General features: G+C 38.5%; 1 protein-coding gene across 1 annotated transcript in view; it reads right to left on the bottom strand.

The window, feature by feature from the left end:
* Positions 1-12125, bottom strand: part of SLC15A5 (solute carrier family 15 member 5) — a 75684-nt gene extending 63559 nt beyond the window's left edge. Inside the window, exons 1-2 of the mRNA XM_008707090.2 lie at positions 11765-12125; positions 7550-7772 (exon numbers count right to left, since the gene is read on the bottom strand). Of these exons, the coding sequence (XP_008705312.2) occupies positions 7550-7772; positions 11765-12125 (584 nt within the window). The remainder of the gene's footprint in view (positions 1-7549; positions 7773-11764) is intronic.
* Between the last annotated feature and the right edge of the window lie 14125 nt (positions 12126-26250).

Consider the following 26250-nt stretch of genomic DNA (forward strand, 5'->3'; position numbering starts at 1 on the left):
GAGATGATCAGTAAGTCAGTGCAATCCAGATCATGCAGGGCCTTGAAGTCCATAGTAGGGAGTTTGGTTTTTATTCTTAGTACATTGGGAAGCCATTTGAAGGCAATCGATCATGGGGCTGGAATGATCTACTTTTAGAGATTTTTTTTTTAATTTATTTGACAGAGAGAGAGACAGCCAGCGAGAGAGGGAACACAAGCAGGGGGAGTGGGAGAGGAAGAAGCAGGCTCCCAGTGGAGGAGCCTGATGTGGGGCTCGATCCCAGGACTCTGGGGTCACACCCTGAGCCGAAGGCAGACGCTTAACGACTGTGCTACCCAGGCGCCCCGGAATGATCTGCTTTTAAATGGAAGAAAAAGAAAGGATTATTGTGTCAGGTCTATGCATAGGGCCGGTAAGGAGACCCATCACAGCTACTGTAGTCTGGAGGAGAGCTAGGAGTGAACTGGAGTGGGGGTAGCAAACTCAAGGGAGAGAGGGAGATCAGCGTGTGATGTACATTTGGAAAGGAGACACGTGCCCAGCTAGCCTTGCCCCTTTGCTGTCCTATAAACACAGTTGGTCATTTTCATTCCTGTAACTTTTTTTTTTAAATTTTTATTTATTTATTTGAGAGAGAGAGTGCAAGCACAAGCAGGGGGAAAGGCAGAGGGAGAGAGAAAGGGAGAAGTAGACTCTCAGCTGAGCAGGGAGCCTGCCACAGGTCTTGATTCCAGGATCCTGAGATCATGACCTAAGCCTGAGGCAGATGCTTAACCGACTGAGCCACCCAGGTGCTCCCATCCCTATAACTGTTCTCACTTAACTAAAGTCCCGTGTCAAGTCTCTTTTCCTTCATTCAATATTCTCTTGAATAGAAATTCTCTGAACTTCTAAAACAATCCATTCCACAATGACTTCACGTTTGTCAGTTTTGTCTTCTCACAGATTGTCGAGTTCCCTGGCAGCAGCAACACCTTATTCTTTGTCTCCACGGGACATAACGTGGTTCTAAGCCCACACATAGGGAGAGTAAGTAATTGATGAATAACATGGCATCTCACAAAAATCAAGTGATCAAACAACAACATATAAAAACAAATTTTCAATAATTGACTTAGGAAAGTAATCGAACATCAAACATGGCCATGCTGAGGAAACTGGTTTGCTATAATCCACTACCAGAGACTTGTCCCAGTGCAGGGAAGATGCAAAGCTCGAGTTTGGTAGGACAACTGGATACAGTTCCTAGGCTCAGTCTCGGGTCATCCTGTCCTGCTGTTGCACGCTGCATGCTTGAGTTGTGGCTGTGGCAACTGGGGAAGCCGGAGCTGCAAGCAGGGTTGCGGTTCTTACAATCTTTGGGAAACTCTTCTTTTAAATGTTCACTATTGCTGAGAAAATCCGAGAGGACATTGTGTGGCTCCCCGGAACACCACGTGGTGATGTGAACTAAATCGTTCTAAAGAGGGTCAAGGGAAATTACAATTATTCCAAGACTTAAATCTTGCGAAAGGTAGTTAGAAACAAAAGAATTATAGTGTTAAATAGCTGTGTAAAGGAAGAGATTTCACACCAAGTACTAAATGTATTTTAACAAATGCCATCCAACCTATTTGATTGTGTAATTTTCTGGAAGAATTACCTAGTACAGGCATGTTTTGTATATGTCTTTATTGATCCATGGACAGGATAAGCCATAGATAATTAAGGGTGAAATTGTGTATGTATGAACTGTAAAAAAATAAAAGAAATAAAAATCCACAGTTTTCAAACTCACCATTAAGGCTCCTTTCATCTCATAGCTCACTAGCAAATTGAATATATAAAGCACCTCTCACACAGAAAGTCAGAGAGCAAAGCACTAAAGCAAAATAAATACCAGTGATTAAGGAAAATTGAAAGCAGCAGTAAAAATATGTTTCTTTAGTCTACTTTTAAATACAGACTGGGAACTGCAAATAACTGGGAGTACATATAAGTCTTTTTTTTTTTTTTTTGTCTTCGTGATTCTATGGTATTGAATACAAATAAGGAAAAGAAACCTTGTTGATGCAAATCTCAGCAATCCTTTTGAGATTATTTCTTTTAAATATTCGCCTTTACTTATTTAGTAATCATGATTAAAGCTTTTCAAATACTTTGTCATTTCTTAGGCTGCCCCATTTTGACATACTTCAGAGTTATTTTCAGTGATTTTAGGTAAAATGGTTTAAATTGGTTTTTCTTAACCTGAGAAGATACCAAGAGGGAAGGCAAGCTCTCGGGTCTTCCTGGTAATTTACAGAGTTCAGGGAGAATATTTTATTCTGCATTGAATAATATTGAGATAATTCACCAGGGGATTTGTGGTTCTTCAATGGGATAAAATTGTTCAGAAAACTCAAGGAAACACTTGGGTGCTGATATCCTGGTAGATGGTGGTTGTCAATGTTTGCTTCTTTTAGCATAACCATTGACCCATTGAAGTATTTCAAAGAATACTCTGGCGGCCATGAATTTAGAGAAAAAAGAAGCAAATGGAAATTTTGCAGTTCTAAATACTATTTATCTATGATTTTTTTTCAACACTGCAGTTAAAGAAAGGCATTTAATGAAGGAAGAGTGTTGGTTTTGGTGAATAGACAGCATGATTAAAGTTAAAGGTATATTTTTAATTAAGAAATTCAGAAGAATGTTTCACTTTTTCTCTCTTGCTCTCCTTGCCTCTGCTTCTTTTAACTTATTCTCATTCCCTTTCTCTCTTGGATCATCCCTTCTTTCCCCGACCCCCAACATCCCAACTGTAAGAATTGTTCCTGTATATCATTTTCTTATTTCCTTAATTTATGATCTTTAGACCACTGCATGTTTACTGATGAAAATAGGTCCCTACTCATATACCTACCAAGTTGAAAAGTGACCAAGCAGGGCTTAAGAAAAGGAAGGAGCAGTAAGACAGATAAGAAATTTGCCTTTCTTTCTTTCTTTCTTTCTTTCTTTCTTTCTTTCTTTCTTTCTTTCTTTTTTTCCTTAATATTCTTTGCTTTCCACAATTATGTGTTGGAGAGGAATTCTGAATGTATTTCCTGAAAGCTTACAACTTTGGCAAAAGTAAAGAAGGAGGTGTCTGTTGTTATTAGAGTGGGTGGGTAGCATTTGAGAAGCTTGGCTAAAGCTCATGCAAATAGAATTTTGGAAGGTTTAGAGATTTTTTTTTTTTAAAGCTATTTACAAGCTATTTCTCAGTATGCAATTCAGATGATATTTTGAGTATTAATACAATTATTCCATGTACTACTTTGATTTTGTTGGCTGAAATGTACCCTATAAATTATGATTTTACTATTGCAGAATTAAGTATATTCGTATTTTGTTTCTCTTCTCAAGGATTAGGTAGAATTTCTCAATCAGATAGATTTCTAAGTGCGGTGCAAAATTGCTATGAATCGTCAAAACTTTCCAAAGCCGCCTAGCATCCAGTATGTGAGCTCAAATGATATTCGGTCCATTTCTTTTCAAAGTTATCTCTAGACCACGTTAGTATCCCCTTTCCATATATCTCTGGAATTGTTTTCAAAATTCTGAAGCACTTGATAAAAGTGGTATACATTCCCCAGCTATGCTTCCAGGAAATTCTGATCTTGGAAGTTGTGGGTGGGGTCTGGGAAACATTTTTTAAATAAAGCCCTGAAGTGATTCTGAAAATTAGACAACTGCTTGAGAGCAGTAGTTCTTAAACCTGATTACTTAGGCAGCTTAAAAAAAAAAAAAAAATCCTGGTCTCTGGATCTTGCCTCAAACCAATATATATGGAACCATTGATACCAAGGCCCAGGAATCAGTATTTTTAAGAGTCCTCGGGTAGCTTTTATGTGCATCCAGGATTGAGAATCGCTGCTTTCAAACAACACTCAAGTCAATATTAAAACAGCTTCTGAAAAAGCATTCCGTGGGATAATAATTTTTTACCTCTAGTGTTTCCTTAAAAGTTATTAAATTCAAGTAAGTATTAGTATCAGAACATTTTAGTGTGAGACAAATATGTAGACTCAATCTGAGTACCAGAAATATTCAAAATTTCTGAGATAAAATAAGTTAGTCTCTAGATTTTTTTCAAGAACTCTACCAATATTCTATTTGGACTTTTAAATCATGTATAATTCACTCTGGTAACTAGTTAGGAACAGACTATGATATGCAGATTGGATGCAAATTACCAGGTGAAGTAAGTAGAGAAATGTGGAAGCAAGATTTGAAGTTAATTGCAGTAGAATTTAAAATTATGGTTATAGACAGACTTAATTATCCACCTTTCTTTTTGCTTCCAGAAAAGATTCTGCACAGGTGTATTTACCTAGATGATCTCCAGTGTGGTGACTCTTAATTGCACACCTCAGATCTTGGAAAATGCTGAAAGAGCCAGGTTCTATTCTAGATAACTGCACAAGGATGTTGGAAGATTATTATGCCTCTTGATTTCAGGGAGTTTAGCTTTATTCTTTCAATAAGGTACATAGTTGAGGAAGATCCAGTACCAGATGGCAATGTTGGCTGGGAGTGGTTTTCTCACCTACACTTGGCAGCTCTACTCGGAAGTGGTGCTTTCCATGCTCGAGACTTCCAGTCTATACTATTGAACATAATCACCGGGAAGCTTTAGGTGGTATAGATGCAATGACACATCTCATTAAAGGTCCTGTAACCAGGAACGTCTGACATCTGTGCTGAAAATAGAACCGCATGCAGGCTTCAAGTGGCTACGGATTCAAGTGGTATGCTGTTTTTTAAAGACACCACTGAAATTCATTATATTAACCAAGCTTGTAATTTCTAGAGGCATTTTTGACATGGAGAAATAGATTTTAAATTAAGACGCTGCCCATTTAAAGATGGCCGCCTCCTAAACGGGTTCCCTCTTACCCAGAATTTAGACAATGATTTTAGCTGATTTGTCATTTAATAACAATAGCTACCCTAATTGGAATCCCATGATGTGCTAGGACACCTTGTATATAAGCTATACAACCGCCGTCCAGCGTTTTCCCATTTTGTGGATGAGGGACTGGTGCCTGGAGAGGTTAAGGGACCAAAAAGCACAAAAACTCCTGTGACAGAGCCAGGATCCTGTCAGCCTTCTGACTGCCCAGTAGGGTCTCTGTTCATCTTGCCACCCACCCCTGCAGTACGGACAGCCATAGAGTTAATATTCTTTTCTATAAATTACAAAAAGCAGTTGCCCATAGAAGTTGCCCTGTAGCTTGGTACTATAAACTTAAAAAAAAAAAACAACCCAAAAATGGAAACAACCAGATTCAGCCTTCAAGAAGCTTACCATCCAAAGAGTTCTTTGTCAAATTAAAGAGTAACACCTTGATTCCTCATGCACATTTCTAGGTGCCTTTTTTTTTTTTTTTTTTAAAGATTCCATTTATTTATTTGAGAGAGAACACATGCACAGGGAGGGACAGAGGGAGAAGCAGACTCCCCACTGAGCAGGGAGCCTGATGCCAGGCTCGATTCCAGGACCCTGGGATCATAACCTGAGCCAAAGGCAAATGCTTAACCGACTGAGCCACCCAGGTGCCCTACATTTCTAGGTGCTTTAACTTGAGGTTTTAAAATTTCTGCATGATTTTTTTCTTTTTTTTTTTTTTTAAAGATGTGTTTAATTATTTTTAGGGGGGGAGAGAGAGAGAGAAAGCACATGAGTGTGATGAGGAGGGGCAGAGGGAGAGGGAGAAAGAGAATCTCAGCAGACTCCCCACTGAACCGGGAGCTGATACTGGCTAGATCTCTTGACCCTGAGATCATGACCTGAGCCGAAAACCAAGAGGCGGATGTTCAACCAAAGGAGCCATCCAGGCGCCCCTGCATGATTCTTTTTATTAGAGATTTTAGTGAAATTAGAAAATAATAAGAAACCACATTGAAATGTGCTCCTCCTAAATTTGGCCTGGCTCCTCACTGCTGCAGAAATTCATTTTCACCCCACTCCCCATCCCCCCTTTAAAGGCCTAAAGTACAAACCCATTGGGAGTCCCCCCTTTCCCAAAGGAAATATTTCATTCATATAATGTCTCCTTTGTAATCAACACTGAGAAATGTCACTTTGATTAAACACAACTCTGAATGACTAAGACCACAGTACAATAAATTCTCCAGAGCTATCTTTCAGAACAACTGATTGCTCTCCAGTCTTAATCCTCCAGAGTCTTATTTAATCAAAATGATGTTGCTAATTAAGGATTAAAACCTCCGAATAGAATAAAAAAGAAGGATTTTTCTTTCTCCTTTGGGCAGGTCAAGGAGGCAGAATTTGCTATATGGAAGTAAAGAGTCCCTTCCACCTTTGGAAAACTGTATTATTTTCTGACATTTGGATTGAATCCAAAATAGGCCTGAGTGCTTTGTAATATTAATGTAATTAGAGGTAGGGGGAGGAGGGAAGGAAGGAAGGAAGGAAAGAGGGAAGGAAAAGAGGAAAGAAAGAAAGAAAGAAAGAAAGAAAGAAAGAAAGAGAAAGAAAGAAAGAAAAAGAAAAGAAAGAAAAAGGGAGAGAGAAAAAAGGAAAGAAACTGCCTTGGATAGTTATATATACAGAGATTATTTATGCTAAATTTTTTTCATTTAATGCTTTAAGTATGAATTTTCTTTAAACGTTTTGTCTGATTCTGTCTGTGCTATGAGTTTTTCCATTGCTAACATTGGTGGAAAGACAGAATATTTAGAAAAATGTTGACAATTCATTTCACAGAAAAGAGGGAACAAAAGAATGTATCTCAGATCTACTTGACATTCACTGATGAATAATAACACCAAAATACTCTACCTGAAGATCAAATTTTTTTTGAATTTGTATATGATAATAAAAATTGGTTCCTTAAAGCCACATAAAACTGTGTAAGAATTCACTGGGAGAGAAAAAGATTCACAGAAAGGTGGTTTGATTTTCACGAAATACAAACTCTTTTAGGTGTGAAGGGTGAAGTGGATGCCAAACAGAAGTGCTGGTTGATGTTTCAACAAATTGTAAAACCCTTTTTCTTTCCTTTTTATCTTCTCTCTGCACGGTCCTGTGAATTTATAATCGCTGTCAAATTCATCTCTTCCAGTGTAGACAGAACTAATAACAGCTACCACTTATGATTACCTACTACGTGCCTCTAATTAAACCCAAGAAGAGGTATTATTGATAACCCTTCACAAATGATTAAACTGAAACTTACAGAGAATAAATGACTTTACCAAGGTCAGATAGCTTGTGTTAAGTCGAGTTGAGGTCTGTCTGGCTCCAAAGCCACCTTCTGTTCAGTATGACAAGCCACTTCACGCTTATTTGTAAGGTGAATGCATTCATGTGTCCCAGAAGGTGCTGGTAAGCCACGCTGGTCTGTACCTGACTCCTAGGCTCCCACACTTACTGGCTGATTCATTGTCACAGGCACTGTCCCATCGTCACTTGACCCAGGCCAGTCAATGACAAACACTGACTTTCTACCATCAAAATGGGACCAGAGAGCAATGAGAAATCCCAGAAGGGAGAGGAATGTCATAAGCCTCATTTCACTCCTAGCCCAGTGCTACTTACCAGTTAAAAAAAGACATTTGTTTCTGGGATCCATACTCCTGAAGGCCGTAAGCACCCGGTGGACAGACGATGGCTCTCATTCCACCTGTGCCAAGGCAGATGGCCAATAGTGCCATGTAAAACAGCCCCTTCTGCTCCTTTTTTGGTATATTATTAATCATATGGTGAGTGCCTATATAGAAATCTTCCAAGGGAAAAGCAGCCACAGATAGCAAAGCAGTGCCTGTAGATAGAGAAAAAAAAAGAATAAATACGGCATAGACCAAGTGAATCACCAAACCACATTATAAATAAGGTTTTTCCTGTGCAAGGACCATCATTATGTGATTGCGTTCGTGAAATATTTGTTGGTCACTGCAATTCTGGAGATACCATGATTTTTCTAAATGTGAAAATTTTCTTCACTATGTGTTTTAATTAATCCAGAGGCCTAGTTCCCCCCCTTAAACTTGACCTATCTTCTCTCTCAGAATGTATAAGCAAATCATGTCCATTTTAACAAAATTTGGAAATATATCATATAAGAAACAAGCGATGCCTGTAATCTCACCCCCCAAAGAAAACCAGTTAGTAAGGGTTATTCTTAGTCGCTAGAGTAATAGAAAACTCAAAGATCTCAGACTTGTTAGGAGCCTGTTAAAGAAAATGTTTTACGGAGAATATTATCATAGCGGTAAGAAGAACATAGATCTCTTTTCCTTTTCTACTTCTCTTTCTCTTTTTCATGCCCTTTGATTTCTCTCACTTCTTATGCTCCTGAGCAGAGCCATCTTGGCGCACACAGAAGTGAGAAGGTGAGGTGGGTGATTTGGTACTAGGTGGGAGGCGGGGGAGGACAGGAAGGCACAAGGGGTGGGGGTTGAGCCTCTTCTCACTTCCATCTCACAGGCACTAGGCTTGAACACTTTCCTTGTTTAATAGAAATTTTGATTCAATTCTATACTTTTGCTAAGCTCTTTAAATTCTGTAAAACATTTATATGTATTATTTGTTTCATCTTGGAAAAACTTTGTGATGTCAGAAGATAGATTTTCTTATTCCAGTTTTTCAAAAAAAAAAACAAAACAAAACAAAACCCCGGTTCAGTGAGGTTAAGTGATTTGCCCAATGTTACAGAGTAACCCAGATATAATCTGCCACTTTTCATAATTCCTATCAACTGGTCAAATCATCCTTTTTTTTTTTTTTTTTGGTCAATTTGATTAGTGTTTAAAAATGGCTTCTCCCTGTTACTTTTGTCCTCCATTTTGTTAATTTGACATTCATGTTTTTGGTGTGATTTTTTATATGGTGGCTGTATATGCTTAGTTTTCTCAATTGGACTATAAGTTCCTTAAAGGCAGAAATTGGGTCTAATGTTTTATCTCCCTTAGGGTGGCTTTTACAATCTGAAGAATATATGTGCTCAATAGGTGGTAACAAATTGATTTACCATGAGAGCGGGCCCTTTAAATTACTGAGTTTGAAATGTTTCCTATTAAGTTTGGCCGGGTATGATACCAACTGCTTTCTCTCTCCCACTCAGTCCTCCTTGTCTCTGGAAGTGTGATGTGAGGCCTGGTGAGGCTAAGGGTTATCCCGAGGGGGTGGGCAGAAGAGTTTCTTCTTGCAGCAGCCATATACTTAAAGACAAAGCACTTTTAGTGGTACCTTTGTGTAAATTGGAAAGACACTCTACTTCCATCTTTTGAGAAAATGTTGTAATATACTGATTTCATTAGATCAAAACTTTATTTTTATCTGTTGTAAAACTGAAGTCATAAAAATACAAGTCTACAACATGTATGATAGACAGTCTCCTCTCTGATGTGTGCTGTGTTGTACACTGCCTAACCAGCACGCACACTGGATAGCTCTGTGTAAAACACCAGGCTGGGTCATATCCTCTGCTAGGTGGTGGGGGTCCACTGGCTTTCCTCTCCAGGAGCTAGTGAGTCCATCAGAGAAGACTATCCAGTGGAAATTAGATTATAATGTGGTAAGTGAAATTATAGAGGTATGATTAGAATGTGGTTGAGCAAGGTGGGTCTTGAAGGAAGGACAGGATTTTGGGGATAGAAAGATAAAGGAAGGTTGACAATTTCAGGCATAGAAAAATAAGCATAAGTAACATTAGAGAAGTAAGGGATTAGAGGCAACCAAAAGTTCAGCATGGTTGGGGTCATATATTGAGACAAAAATCTGGAAAGGTAAATTTGGGATAGATTATAAAAATTCTTATGTACAAAATTGGATTTTATTTTTTAGATAATAGAGCCGATACATAGATTTATTTTATAGATTTATATTGAGATTTATATAGATATATAGAGATTTATTCTTATTTATTCTTAGTGTTAGTAGAAAGGTGTATGGATTGGAGTCATACTGACGTCTGATAGCCCAGTAAATAGGCCATTGTAATGGTCAAGAAAAAGAAAGCTGCATTTTTGAGCTAAGGGTTAGCATTTGAAACAGAAGCATTTGAAACACATTTTTGATAGAACCTCTGATACACAGCGCCTGGTTGGAATTTGATGGCAGCCATGAGTGGGGGGCACAAAGGAAGTACCTCTTAGTAAGAAAATGAATGGATGTGGAGTTGACTTAGGTCTTTTATTTGTCAAATTCTAAAATTGGGACTCAGTCCTAGTCTGATGGCTTACACGGAAATTGAGACTGATAGGAATTGCCATGTTAAACAAGAGTTGCCAAGTGCCATGGATATGGCCTGTTACCAAGCCAAGAAAAGTAAATCATTCAGACGCTTGCTTAAACGTCTCCTTATCAGAAACCATTCCCTGATACAGAACAGCAACCATGTGACTGTGCAGTCTGCCCTGTCTCCCCCTTATCCACCTATCTTTTTCATCACAGCACTGCTGAGCACCTGACATAATATCATTTGCTTGTTTATTTTCTCTTTCCCACACTGGAAAGTCAACATTGGCAGAGAAGAGACTGCTTTCTTTTCTGTTGCATTCCCAGATCCTGGGATAATGCCAGAGTGGTCACTGAAGAATATTTGTTGAATGTGGAATAAATATTTGCCATGCAGTGACTTTGTTTTTACTTAACAAAGCTGACTTGGTGAAGAGTTGTGAGTTTGCATCACCCTCTCATTGGTGAATGGTAAATGGTAATTTATTACCTGCCTGAAATTGGGGGATATGATGAATACCTGATATCCATCCTTCCTCATTTATCTTCTCCCCTGTCTCCAAACCTGCATTTCTGCTACATTTCACAGGGTCGGTGAACCACATACTAGCTTCCTAAGTTCCTCAGCTCAGAAACTTGGTTAATTTCTGTTCCTCCATCATATTTGTGCTCTTGTTTAGTTGCCAAGTTTTTATGGTTTTTCACATGTTCTCTCCTGGATTGACACTTCTCCTAGACCATCCTCCTGAGATGTTCTGGTCTCCCTCTATTTAACCTCTCACTGTGGTTGCCTATCCTGCTTATTGAAGAAAAACATTTCCCAGATGTTTTTCATCATATCTTCAGTGACTCCTTGTTGTCCAGAAGAACAACCTGAACTTTTTAGCCTGTTCTAGACTGTTCATCAACTTACTTTCTATACCTTGTCAAACAATCTTGGTATTTCCCCCCAAATTTCTCATGATCACTTCACTCCCGAAGTTTTGTAGATATATTTATTTTTTTTTTCTATGTAAAGAAGCTTAGTGTAGTGTTTGAATTCATTCATTTATTTAGCATGTAGCCATAGTTCATAATATAGAAATCATGTCTCCATACACAATCTTAATTACCCTATGACTAATTAAAAACCACCTTTTGATGAAAACATTCTTCAGTTATTCTACATGAACTTCAAAAACCTTTTTAGCACATTTCATCTTGGTTGTGAAGCAAATGAACTTCATGTCTCACATAAGAATTTGTCACGGATTTGGGCTTGGGGTAGGAAGGGGAAAAAGGAGGGTGTTTGAAGGAGTACAGAAGACAGATATGTGAAGAGATAATTATAATAAAACACCATCAGTGCAACAATATAGGCATCAAAGCATCCACACATCGACACACACACATACGCACACACGCTAACTAGCATCCCTCAAATAATACAGAGAACAAAGTAAATTGGAACAACATTCTTACCTCATTTATCCCATTTTACACTAAGAGCAAGATAAGAATAAGAGAGAGCAAAAACTCTAACGAAAAGCTATTCAATTAAGTTGCAAAACGATCCAGTCAGAAGAGGACACTCACCTAGAAAATGTAGACATAAGCAAGCGTATACCAGTTTGTTTCTTCCTAGACAGACATCAGCAAGCCATCCCGCAAACACAGGGCTAAGTATTGAAGTCCCAATAAAACACAAGTTCAAAATGGCTGCCTGGTAATTGGGGTAGCCAAGCTTGACAGTGCAAAAGGGGATCATATTGCAGACGACTTCAAAGAAAGTGAACCTCTCACACACCTCCACCAGAAGCAAACAGATTCCAACCCGAATTTTTTTCACAGCGTATGCTGAAGAGAAAAAACCAGTATGTCTTAGAGTTTTCTCCTTCTCGGGGCTGTGATGTAGGGAAACTTTCTCATCCGTTGTTTTGAAGTCTGTAACAGACATGACTACCCTCCTTGAATGCAACTTATGTCGTGTTTCGAACTTGGTGATTTTTTTACTCCCACCCTTCTAATGAAAAAAACAAATAAGATCTTTGCTTTGAATTTCACAACTGCATGCTAAAGTTGCGTGAGGTTTTTTGCACATTAACATGGAGGAGCACGGGAGAGGAGACACAACTTTTTAAACGTTCATGGTAGCCCAGTGTAGCCAAATCTGATTTGTTTGTCTAATTATTTAGAGGCTAATTAGGCTCTGCCTCCAAACTTATATTGTACTACATGAATCCTGTTGCATTCGTGTGGAAAGTCGTCTGCCTCACACTGATAAAGGTTTAAATACCGAGGCAAAAGAAGCCGTTTTTCAGGAGAATTTGAGCGCTAGATCAAGAAATAATTTGAGTCTAATAATTTCTGATACTTTAATTAAACAAGCCAGAACAGCACCAAGAGATAAAGCGCGAAAGGAAATCTGTTTTGAGGGGGCAGGATACCTTATCATTATTACATTTCTTGTTATTTTTGGTTGGAATTCTGATAAGAAAGCTAATTAGGTAACAAAAGTGCTAGTACATTTAGGTAACAAGCAGAGTTTGCAAGAAAGTAATTTAAGTGCACTAATGAAAGGGGAAAATATTAAACAGAAACCCTTTTCCTTTAAGTTGACCCCATGCTTGTAGAACAGTCTCTCGGAGGACATCAGAATCAAAAGGTGCTTTTTGACTCCTTATTATGAAGTCAGCAGCAGGGATGCGGCAGCCATCCTACACATGCTTTGGGGAATATTGGATCTGGTATCACCCTGACCTTCCTCCAGCTGGGTGAATGGAAGTTAGCATTCTATTTTGGAAAGCAGGAGGGCACCAATTAAGCTAAAAAAGCAGCAGCAAAAGAGAACTCTTGAACATTTAGGGATTTAGCTGCAAGGACATAGGAAGACAAGAAGATGGAACTATTGGGTTCAAGTCATAATACTTCAACACATAGGGCGTGAGTATAGGAATGTAAATTTTATATTGGAGTCAGAAGCAAAAGACTGATAAGGGCTTTTGACTCTGATTCTTATCTTTTGACCGGAGAGATTGGGAGCAAATACTCTGCTTCAGTTCCTTCTAATAGTTTCATTCTATTTTCATCTGCTCAGCATCACTTCCCCCTCTTAGGTAACAATGCCCTATTTTTTTTCTTTGTGTCGAGTGATCATGCAATTTATTATCTCAACTTGGACGCTTCCGTGAGTGAAAAATGAAGCTATTTATAGTTATTCCTGAAAAATAGATACAAATGGGGACCATCTAGGGCAAGAAGCAACACACATCTTACCTTCGGGGAATAACTTCCCTCTATTCCATGAGATCCTGGTGGGGTTTTCTTCTGGCCAAAGGAATCAACACACGGTCCAAGGCAATCCTCTTACATTTTTTCCCCGAGAATTTTAATCATGAGGGGAACGACTCCAGTTTGGAATTAGAAGCTGAGTCATTCAGATGGCAGCTGTCAGAAAAGGGACTGTTTCTGAGGTTCTGATGGAAAAGTCAGTGCCATCCTGGTTCTTATCCTTCAGGAGACATGATTAGCTTTTCCTCTGTTAAGGACTCACTTTCCATCAGTTGTAGTTTGCCTAAGGCAGCCATGTTTGATTTCTGTGCTTGGCAGAGAACCCTAAGCGATACTTTATGTTATTGTTTGCCCCAGATGCAGAGAAAGTTTTTCCCCAGCCACTGGGTATATATTTAACTGGCACCCGACAAAGGACTCCTGCAGGATTATATCATAAGTAGGGTAGTCCTAACCCTTTCCAGGCCCTGCTGATAAGCATGTTTGAATTCTTCAGCTACAGTGTGTGCCCTTGTCTCCAAACAGGCCACAGGTAGTGGCAACCTGTGGTTTGGAGATGGTTGAGTCAGGGAGAGCAACAGCATTTGCTGAGTAGAGTTAAAGCAATGGGAAAACACCTCTTTTTTACGGCTATTTCTTAATACCAAGCCCAGGGGGAACATAAAGGACAGCTACCAGTTCTACTTGAGAATAACACTTGGCAGGGAATATTGAATACCGTCATCCTTATCAACAAACTTGAGCCCTTGAGTGGAGGCTTATGCATCCTTTAGCTTCGTGCGTACTTCCACCTGCCCCAGACCTCAGGTTTGCTCTCTTTCTCCCTCCACCTGCCTTAATAAAATCACATTTTTCCTCCATTTTAAGAGCAATGTATGTACACTGGACCCAACGTGGAAAATAATCTAGAAACAGATATAAAGAGAAAGTTTTCGCAGAATTTATTTTGATGTTTTCCCCCACGACTATTTTATATTAATAGACTTTAAATATTTAAATTATATAATTATATGCAACTACTGTATAATGCATTTTCTATCCCTTTTGTAGGTAATTTAACATTCCGTTATGAAGTCTTTGTGAACATAAATTTTTATGGTTGTATTAATAGATACATCATTCACTTAACTATTCCTCCATTTTTGGTTGGTTACGTTTGTCTCAGATCAGTTATAACCCAGATGTTAACTTTTGATTATACACGCACATCTAAAAGAAAAAAACACCTTTATAAACAACGCTGGAATGAGTATTTGTTCATAAAACTTCCCCCATTCCCACATTATATTCTTTAAAAAAATTTTCTTTTAATTGCAGTTAGCATACAGTGTAATATTCATTTCGGGTGTACAGTTTAGAGATTCCACACGTACTTATAACACCCAGTGCTCATCACAAGTGCACTCCTTAATCCCCATCACCTATGTAACCTGTCCCCCACTATCCATCTGGTAATCCTCAGTTGTTCTCTATAGTTAAGAGTCTGCTTCTTAGTTTTCCTCTCTCTTGTTTCCCCCTGTGATCGTTTGTTTTTTCCACAATCGCCAAATTATGTAAAGAGCCCAAGTGTCCATCAACTGACAAATAGAGAGATCTTATATATACTCAGCCATCAAAAGAATGAAATTTTGCCATTTGTAACAATGTGAATGAAACTAGAGGGTGTTATGCTAAGCGAAATAAGTCAGTCAGAGAAAGACAAATACCATATGATTTCACTCATATGTGGAATTTAAGAAACCCACATTATATTCGTAGGCTAGTATTTAACAGTATTACTGGGTTAAAATGTGGGAAAGTTTTCAGGCGTGTTGACATAAGTCAAATTGCAATACAAACTTCAGGCATTTTTTTTTTTTAATTGAAAAGCCCATGTTGTTTTTGGAATGCAAAGACTATACTTAACACTAGAATTCTTTTTTTTTTTTTTTTAGATTTTATTTTCTTATTTTGACAGAGAGAGAGAGGGAGAGGGAGGAGCAGAACGAGAGGGAGATGCAGGCTCCCCACCAAGCAGGGAGCCTGACCCGGGGATCATGACCTGAGCCGAAGGCAGACTTTTAACCGATTGAGCCACCCAGGTGCCCCAACACTAGAATTCTTCACTGGAGAAATGAAAGTCATAAGTCAATGTGTGGGGTGATAATGTTGACCATACTTAACAGGTATTGGAAAATGTATCTTATTTAATATGAAAAATTAGTCAGAGGCTCATTTGATGAACTAATGATCTTCCATGGTTTTTACTAAGCATCCAGAGTGTGAATGCATCAGATCCCATGAGGGCTGCAGGAATGTACCAGACGTGGAAGCCCTGCTTTTAAGGAGGCTGTTTTTAGCAATGAAGGATTATAAAGTATTTTTATAATCTCCAAGTTGACTATAAATTTTGAGAAAACTGTAATATTTTCTAAAATGGTTTTACAATGTGTTACTGTAACACTTTCAAATTTTATGTACATTTGCGGAATGACTTTTCATAGGTCCTGTAAACACTAAATAAGCATTTTTAAGGGAAGAGCTTTTCTAACTCGATAATTCTCTGTATATGATAAGCACAAAGGTTATTTGAAGATATTTATTCTTTTAGGCCTATCAACTCCATTTTATTCCGTTGACTATAAAGTTTGATAGAAAACCTGGTTTGAGCATTGTCAAGCACATGAAGGACTGGTCTTAACTATAACTTAATTATTAAAAATTGGGCATCAAAGACTTGGAGTGAAATTTTTCCTGCATTGTTCAAGCTGTAAAGTGGAAATGCAAAGGTACATATAGGGCTGTAGTTTTGTTTTAGGAAAGACATTCTCTGTGTTAGTCTTTACTCTTCCATTACACAGAGGCTCTGGCAATTGTGTGTGTTTCTGCCCCGATCCTTCTAAGATGTGAAGGAGAATTGCTTCAGACTCCAGCAGATAATAGCTCATGCAGTCCCAAGTACCAAGAAAATGTTCCATTCTTCTTTTTCTGAGGATAACTAAGAATGAAGGCCATTGTACTCCTAAGGGGATTTTCTTCCTTACCACTAATGACTGTTATGAATTTTGCTATTGCACTGAAATCTGCGTAGAAGGTGTATTTGTATAAAGTAAGACTAGAATGATTTATCACATCTACACTGTAATAATTTTATGTGTCAACTTGGCTGGGCCACAGTGCCCAGATAATTTGGTCAAACAATATTCTGGATGTCTCTGTGAAGGCATTTTTGGATGAGATTTACGTTTTTCTTTTCTTTCTTTTTTTTTTTTTTGTAAGATTTTATGTATTTATTTGACAGATAGAGACAGCCAGTGAGAGAGGGAACACAGGCAGGGGGAGTGGGAGAGGAAGAAGCAGGCTCATAGCAGAGGAGCCTGACATGGGGCTCGATCCCATAACGCCGGGATCATGCCCTGGGCCGAAGGCAGACCCTTAACCGCTGTGCCACCCACGTACCCCGAGATTTTACGTTTTAATCACTGGCTTTAAGCAAAGGAGATTGCTTGATCCCATCATTTGAAGGCCAGAAGAGAACAAAGGCTGACTCCCCTGAGCAAGAGGTGATCCTTAAGGAGATTGCCTTTGGACTTCCCGGTAATACTGGCTCTTTCTGGTTTTCCAGCAGACTGCCTTTGCTCCAGCACGGTAACTTTCTCCTGAGTCTCAAGCCTCCCAGAGTCCGCAATCAGATTTTGGACTCAGGAAGCTTCCACAATCATGTGAGCCCATTCCTTAAAATAAATCTCTTACTGCATAAATGTGTATCCTTTTGGTTCTGTTTCTCTGGAGAACCCCGACTGATAGACACCATCCACACCATCCCTCTTTCTCTGTCTTGTCTTTCTGTTTTGATCATGATGGAAAAACAAAGACGTCCTTAAGAATATGGAATCGATAGCTCCCAAATCTGTATGTGTAACCAAAACATTTGTCCTGAGTTTCTGATTAGCTGACGGGCATCGCCATCTAGATTTTCTACTGAAAAATTCAAACTCATCACATCCTCTGCTAATCATCTTCTTTCCAGGTCCTCCTCCTCTCTTGCTCTACCTTCTTTAAAATCACCACCTACTCAGATATTCTAACCGGAAAACTGTGCGATGTCTTAGACTTTTTCTTTAGTGTTTCCTTACCTATTTTGTCTACCTTTTCACAGGAAATATTTACTGAGTTCTTACCACGTGCCAGGCTCTATCTAGACTTTGAGAGCAGGGAAATACTGTCAATTCAACCTTCTAAATATTTCACAAATCCATCTTTTTCTTCTTCACCTTTTCTACTCTGATCTAAATTTGAACTTTTAACCTTTCTCCCCTTCTCATGGCCTCCAGTATGGCTTCCTTTGATCTCAACCCCAGTCACATGTACATTATTTTCACCTGTTTGCCATACCTGTGGAATCTCTTATCCCTCTGCCTGTTCTGATTTTTTCTTATTATATTATTTCCTTAGTGGTATTGTTTAGAATGATTTGTTCTTTAAAATCAAGTAAGTCTATTTAACAGGAAAAGTTTAATTATTACTATAAAAGGCATCACTTGCCATAATAGAAGGTAAAAATAAATATAATAATCCTAATTAAAAATAATGGCTAATGTTTTTTAAGTGCTTTTTTAGTCAGGCTCTATTCTAAGAATTAATTCATTTATCTTTGAAACCATTTGGTGATGTAAATGCTAGTTTTATGAACCCCATTTTACAGTTATGGAAACTGAGGCACAGAATACAATTAACTTATTCAAGATAATTAATTATAGAGCAGAGACTTCAACCTGGGTGCTTTGACTCCAGAGCCTACACTGAACAGAGGCTTTTTCTTTTCTATAATAAAAATATGGAAAGATATTCTACAACCCCCCCCCCACAGAATTCTACGTTATTTAATGCCCAAACTACATATCACTTGAAATCATTTCCAATTCCAAGATATTGGGAAACATTCTTCTCTTTAATTCTCCCTAAACCCTCCAGAAACTTTTATTTTGAATTTGATCAATGTGCTCCCATGCTTCAGGTCTGTGAACAACTCCTTTAGACTAAGTGATTAAATTAAACATTCTTTGCCGGCACATAAGGCCTCTGCTGATCACGTTGCTGCCTTGTGACGAGAACCTTCCCTTGCCAGTCTGCTGTGGAGCTGGATCACATGCTCACAGTTTCATGACTAGGCTCTGCTCTTTTATCTTTTCATGCTTCTCACATGCCATTGCTTCTGCCTGGAACACTTTTCCACTCAGGGAGCCTCTTTTCATTCCTTAAAACTCAGCTTTAAGTATCACATCCTCAGTAAAGTCTCCTCTGATTCTCAGATAGTCTTCTCTGTGCTCTTAAAACACTGTATCTCTTTCTCTCTCTCTCTCTCTCTCTCTCTCTCTCTCGATACATATGTTATGTTATAGTAATTAGCTTGCATGACTCTTTTCCTCACTGACTATGAGATCTTGGAGAACAAGAGTAGTTTCTTATTTGTCTTTACACCCCCACTGCCTAGCACACTGCCTGGAATGTACCGTTGTTTAAGCACGTGTCTAGGGGCTGAGAGTGGCTGTGCCGTTTGCCATATTCAGACACAAATAACCTGTATTCCATCAGAGTTCTGCAAGGAGTGCTATTCGTGTAGTTTTCCCCAGTCTGCTACCAGGATCTTGACTCTAATAACTGGGTGAAATCCACTTGAAGCCTATATATTAAAACATTTTGAACGGATAAATGACTTCCCAAATGAAGAAATGAAAGAATGGTTTAGGATCACACATCCTTGGGACGTTATGACGGAAACAAAAGCAATCCTATGCACCAGTGGACCTTATCTGACTATGACCAAATATTTATTAAGCGCCTAGTTGAAGCCAGGCCCTGAGGATCCCATAATGACAAAACACCAGCCTTGGTTTTCCAGGGCTTACAGTGTAGTAAGGAATATTATCAAGCAAGAACTACAGTCCAGTGAGCTGTGTGCCGTGATGGAGGAAAGAGAAATTGCCACAGAGCGTACAGCAGAGCTTGTACCCCAACCTCAGCAAGTTCACAGAAAGGTTCCCGTTGAAGCAGTATCTCTGCTTGGGTTCTTCCGAGGGACAGAATTCAGCCTGGGGAAAATATGGAAGGTGAGGGGTGCATCTAACGGACAGCATCTTCTCTGTAATATGAGCATTTACTCTTGAAGGACCTAAGAAGTTATTTTTAATGCTTTGAGGCAAGAGCAGATTCAGAAGGTCTGGATCAGGGAGCTGCAAGGATTTGGAGAGACATGAGTGTTAAAGCTGAAAAGATAAGAAAAAACAGATCATAAATGGCTTTATGAGACAGAATTTTGACCAGTTCTTGAAGTCATTTTTCTTCCATATGACAGACTTATCTAAGTAGAATGAATTTCTACCAGAAGCAAGGTATGAAGGACTAAAGTTTTTCATACAAATAATTTTTTTTCCTACTCAAGATCAGAAGTATGGGTATGAGTTAAGAGGTACTGGCAAGACCCAATAATTTCTAGCTACCTCTTTTTCCCACCACCACCACCACCTAAAGTACTAATATAATAATCTAGGCAAAAATAAATGGAAAAAAATACTAGGATTTGATAGAAAATCAGACACAGAAACTTTAGGGCTCCTTGGACGTGTGGCATGAGGAAGCAAGGGCATTACGGATGATGGGCAGCTTTTTAGTGTAGACATGTCAGTGGATAGTTTTGTTATGCAGCACAAAGGAACAGACCTGGAGTAAAGGAAAATGACTTTACTATATGACAGATCAAATTTGAGGCCCCAACAGCATATTCAATTGGCCACGAAAGAGGGGAATCAAATTCTCTTTCTTTGTGCATGTGGAAAGAGTTACTTCTTGCTTTAAGCCCAGGTGAAAGGTATCTTCCAATGAAGCTTTGAATAACAATATTAAACATTCCCAAAGTGAAGAAAGCTTAGACCATTGCTTTCTAGTTAATCACCTCTACTGAATGCCATTTAAATTTCATGAGAATTTACTGGGCCCTATGCCACCCCCAAGGAAGGGGCCTAGTGAAGGCTGTAGGAGACTGTAGCAAATGCTGAACATAAACTAGAACAACAACCTTTTCTGGAGAAAAAGTTAAAGTTTTTAATAAAATAGGAAAATGGATATGCTTTAGTTGTTTTACAATTAATTACAAAATACGAATCTAATTTAGTTTTAATTTCTTTGAGTCACTTCCTCTTATTTCTGGCAGTGAACTAAACAATGTGGCTGTTATTTTAACACTAGATTATATTTTCATTAAAAGAAAAATGAAAGCAGTTGGATCATGTACTATGTTAATCAACGAGAAGGTGAAACCAATTCTCTGTTATTCATCTCAGATTTGGGTTTTGCCTGCACCAGTTTTGGGGAAAATATGGAGGAGGAAATAATTAACTTCTGTAGCACTGGTCTTGAAAACTTAACATAATGATGAATGTTAAAGCCTCCACTCTCGCCCCGCCCCCACTCTTAAACCAGTCATTTGCTTAGAATATGAGCTTGGCCACAAGTTAACAGACCTGATTTAAATCTGATTAATTTAAACCTGATTAAATTAAAGGAATGATGGCGCCCTTAAGGAAGATGTCTTACCATTGTTGGGGGAGGATTGCAGATGGTGGATACACAGATAGGACTGGTGATATCTCATTTTAGAAACCCATAATTTTAGACCAACTATCCTTTAATTTCAAAATTATATAATTTTAGATCTGGAAGAGGGCATTTTGGCCAAGCTCCTTGTTTCACAGTGTTTTACAGCTGAAGGTCTGAGAGGTGAAATGACTAGTCTAAGCTATTTTAACTAATTAATAGCCTATCCTGCCATAAATTCATGTCCTTTTCCTGCCAGTCTAATTTTATTTTTATAACATTACAGTTGGGTGAAAATATATCTTAGAGCTTTGAAGTTTGAGTACTTCGAAAATTAGAAACTGACCTGGAACAATAGAGCTTATGCTTAATCAAATCTATAATATTGTAGAAATGCATTTAGACCTAGTTCTTCCACTGTCAACACAAATGTGTACAATAAAATTTTTAGGGCCTCCGTTTTCTTAAACAGTGACTAAGGGCCTTTGTGTAGATGAGATTTAAAGCCCTTTCTGGTTCTCTGATTCTAATTTCCCTTGCTAAAGACCTTGGAAATTTACAAGAAATATATCCCTTTCACAATAGTAATGGAATTGTCTTCCTATAAATTTTTCCCTTTGTATATGTAAACTATGCAGAGGGCATAAGTAAGATTTAACTTTTTTAAAAGATACAATTACCTTGGTTATGGCTAGATTTCTATCTTCGTAGTACTATCCCTGTGGATCCAATTTGAGAAGTGGGGAAGGTGGAAAGCAAAGGAAGAGCTTCTACATGGCTCTCTTTCTCTGGACCCCGGAGTTAAAAATTATTATCCCTGGCCTTTCAAAATTTATACAAGAGAAAAAAAAAAACAGAAAATTTAAAAATATATAGCTATAAATAGCACTTTGGTTCTGATTTTATTGTTTTTTTCAAACGCTGCAAATTTTATTCTGGGGACTTTATTCAAACACATGTAATTACCTAAGCTAAGCAGTTTTTCATACTTTCAAAGCTCTTGCATTATTGCACCTGTACGACGGCTTTATAATTCAGTAGTAATTGAACAGCAATTATTTTTCATGATGCATGTACATTTTTATATCAGATTGTTGGCAGATATTCTTTATGATGATGTCGTTTTCACTAATGAGGAAATTAGAGCGGGTTATCTCATAGAGTGAGATGTCTTTTTCTGACTCATTTCCTAGCTCTTGATACGGATTTTAGAAAAGTTTTTGTATTGTAAAACAGCATCCACAAATGGGAACAATGTTATCTCTGAAACCATGGAGGGTAAGGGGAGTGTTGAACTTTTTTGTAGGAATAGTTAGATCCTATCTGTCTTGTCCATATGATGAACTCTGATATTAAACTCATGTATGCAGCTATGTATCTATTTAAATTATAAAATTCCAAGAGAACAAAGACCAAACCTTTCAAGGTTTTCACAAACAGTGTGAAAACTGTCAGAGAAAAAGACACAGATCTGGCCTGTGGAATTCATAGTCTGATGGTAGAGATTGAAATAAAAATAAAATTAGAAAACAGTGACAACTGTTCTCATAGAAGAATGCACAGGGCACTATGGGATAACAGATAAAATACACTTTAATGTGATTGTATTCAAAAAGATTTCATTGAAATCTCAATGAAGGGGCACCTGGGTGGCTCAGTTGTTCAGCGTCTGCCTTCGGCTCAGGGCGTGATCCCGGCGTTCTGAGATCGAGCCCCACGTCAGGCTCTTCCACTGGGAGCCTGCTTCTTCCTCTCCCACTCCCCTTGCTTGTGTTCCCTCTCTCGCTGGCTGTCTCTCTCTCTGTCAAATAAATAAATAAAATCTTAAAAAAAAAAAAAGAGGAATCTCAATGAAGAGCAATGGGTTACCAGGCCAAGAAAGAAGGGAAGTGCATTCTGGGAAGAGGGAGGAGTGAGTCACAGGCAGTAACACGTGAAACCAAAGAGAGAGTTTGAGAACTGCAGATATTTTGATAGTACTAGAGCACAATGAAAAGAAGGGGTGCTGAAAGATAAGTTAGATGAGGGGAAATTGTGGAGCCTTTTGTCATGATAAAGAGCATAGCTTTTATTCCGAAGTTAGGAGAATGCCATCAAAAGTTTCCACCTATGGATTGGTGGAGTCAGAACTATATTCTAGGGAGCAATGAGGAACATGTTTCTAGCAGCAATGTGAAGAATGGACAGGAGGCCATAGAAACTGGTTAGTATAGAAGCGATCTTGGTGATAAGTGATGAGAGTCTATTTAGGGGTATTTTTTAACATCTGTTTATACCAAGATGCTTTTTGTTTCAGCATAGTGGTTTTCTTCACTTGATATTAAATATATATTAGTAGTAGTGGCTGAGTGTGTGGGGGGGTGCACATCCACCCCCAGTGAACCGAGAGCATCCTGGCATTGCCCTTGATAGCCGGCAGAGGGCGCATGTCCACTGATACACTGAATTCTGAGTGCTCTGTGCTGAGCCCAACAGCCAACACGGGCAAGCAAACTCAACATTACTGAGCCATATGGAGCACCTGCACATTCTTTTGGAGGAGTGCAGTGTATGCACAGTGAGGAAAGAGCTTCATTTCCTCCAGACCTCCTGCAGAGATACCACAGTGGCTACTGGACAATGTGAGGAGGACTTCAGTGTGGAAAATTCTCCCTGTCCCCATTCCAACCGACGAGGTGGCTGTGTGTTTTAGGATTTCCGGGACATTTTCTTTTTTTCTTGTTCTTTTTTCTATTGAAGTGTAATTAACATACAGTGTTATTTTAGTTTCAGGTATACAATATAATGACTCCACATTTCTATACATTACTCTGTGCTCATCACTAGTGTACTCTTAATCTCCTTTATCTGTTTCACCCATTCCCCACCCACCTCCCCTTTGGTAACCACCAGTTTGTTCTCTGCATTTAAGAGTCTATTTTTTTGTTTGTTTGCTTGTCTCTCCTTGTTGTTGTTGTTGGTGGTGGTGGTGGTTTATTTTTTTTAAAACATGTTGAGTGAAATCATCTGGTATTTGTCTCTCTATCTGACTTCTTTCTCTTAGTATTATACCCTTCAGGTCCATTCATGTTGTTATGAATGGCAAGATTTCATTCTTTTTTTATGACCAATATTCCGTTATATATACTACATCTTCCTTATTCACTCATCTATGGATGGACAATTGGATTACTTCTGTATCTTGGCTATTGCAAATAATGCTGCAGTAAACGTAGGGGTGCACATAGCTTTTTAAATTAGTGTTTTTGTTTTCTTGGGCTAAATACTCAACAGTGAAATTACTGGATCATATGGTAATTCTGTTCTCTATTTTTGATTTTCAAAGAAATTTTCATACTGTTTCCCACCGTGGTTGCACCAGTTTTCTTTTCCACCAAGAGTGCACAAGGGTTCCTTTTTCTCCACATCCTTGATAACACTTGTTATTTTTTGTCTTTTTGATTCTAGCCATTCTGGCAGGTGTAAGAGGTATAAGATGATACCTCACTGTAGTTTTGATTTGCATTTCCTGATGATCAGTGATGGTGAACATCTTTTCATATGTCTATTTACGGGTGTTTCAATGGGGATAGAAAACAGGGTACACATTAGTGAGTCATTAAAGAGGGAAATTTACAAATATTTCTGGCTGATTTAAATATCTTTGCTAGGGGAGGAGAAATCAATTTTGACTCCCAGGCTTCTGGTTGGAGAAATGTCACAATGATGTTTCCTAAGACACAGGTTGGTGGAGGGACTTTGTGGTGGGAAACTTGATGGGATTGAGGAAAATAATGAATTAAGTTTGTTATGAGGCTTTTGAGAAGCCGATGGATCATACAGAAAGAGATATCCAGTATATTCGTATCTGAAGTGATGCAGGCAAACATGGACCAGAGATACAGATTGAGTCATCTATTTACTGATGCTAGATGGAAACATAAAAGTGGTTGATGCCTTTCAAGAAGGGTGGGGAGAGAAAAACAAAGGCAATACAAAACATCTTGGAGAATTTTAATGTTTAAGACAGAAAAAGAGTTGTGTAAGTGGAAATGTAGGAAGAAAGTGGGAATGGCAGCAAGGGTGGGATTGCCCAGTAGATTTAAAAAGAACTGAATTTCAAATGTCAAGTTAGATGAGAAATAAAATGTACCTTATGTGACTTAATATCTTTGATGAGGAACCAATTTCATTGGTACATTAAGTGCTATACTGAAGGTGTTTTCCAAGTGCTCATATCATGTTACTTGATACTTATATAAGATGCCTATATAAGAGGTGAGGTGAGGAGACAATCCATTGATATTTGAGCTGGGCCTGAACAAAGTGGGAACTTGTCTTGTGGAAAAGGTGATAAAGAATTCTATCCAGAGTATGAGCAAAACCCTGAAGTCTGATACTGGAATATTTGGGTGACTGTGTGGCTGAGAATAACCTGGTCTTCCCCCTCCTCCAGGCCTCACTTTTCCACATGTGCCAATCACCCTGATCAAACTGAAGCAGAAACCAGTTGGTAAGGGAGCTTCAGAAACAGAGTTTTCAGAGGGCAGACCCCAGTGATACAGAGATAAGTAGGAGAAAAGTCAGGAATGAGCAAATAATAATAGAGATGGACAGAAAGAGTAACTCAAAAGACATGCCTTAGGTATTGATGCCCAAAAATGCTGACTGCTTGGAATGGGCTGGGGATACTGGTCCCAGAAGGATGCATAAAAGGTGACTTCATTCGCCCTTTTCTGGGCCTCCACACACATTTGGATGAATGATGTTTAACTGGGATGGAAAATACAGAAGAAAGAGCCGGTTGGGGTCAGATATTGAGCTTGAACATAGGCATATGGCTGAAGTTATGAGAAACATTCAGATGTCAATAGAAGAAATATGGGCCTGGGGCACAAGAATATGAGCCGTAATGATGTTGATTTGGGAATCATCAATGTAAAGATTATCATTAGAGTGAAGAGAATAGATGAGGTCATCCAGGAAAGTTGTGTATAGGAAGAAAAGAAGACCACAAAGGACACTTCCTTGTGGAGGGCTTGACAATTCTGGATTAGATATTTATAATATCTGCTCTCATGAACCATCCTTCTAGATACTGATGTCATTGTTGCCAAGGATATCCATGGTAAGTAGGTTAGTGAAGGGAAAGACTGAAGTTATTGTAATATTGCTAAGTATTCTAATATTTCTTTTTAAAAAGAACTTCAAGTATGGAGAGAAAGAAAAGTTTAGATTGT

The sequence above is a fragment of the Ursus maritimus genome, unplaced genomic scaffold (assembly GCF_017311325.1).
Source record: "Ursus maritimus isolate PB19 unplaced genomic scaffold, ASM1731132v1 scaffold_26, whole genome shotgun sequence".
Taxonomy (NCBI): domain Eukaryota; kingdom Metazoa; phylum Chordata; class Mammalia; order Carnivora; family Ursidae; genus Ursus; species Ursus maritimus.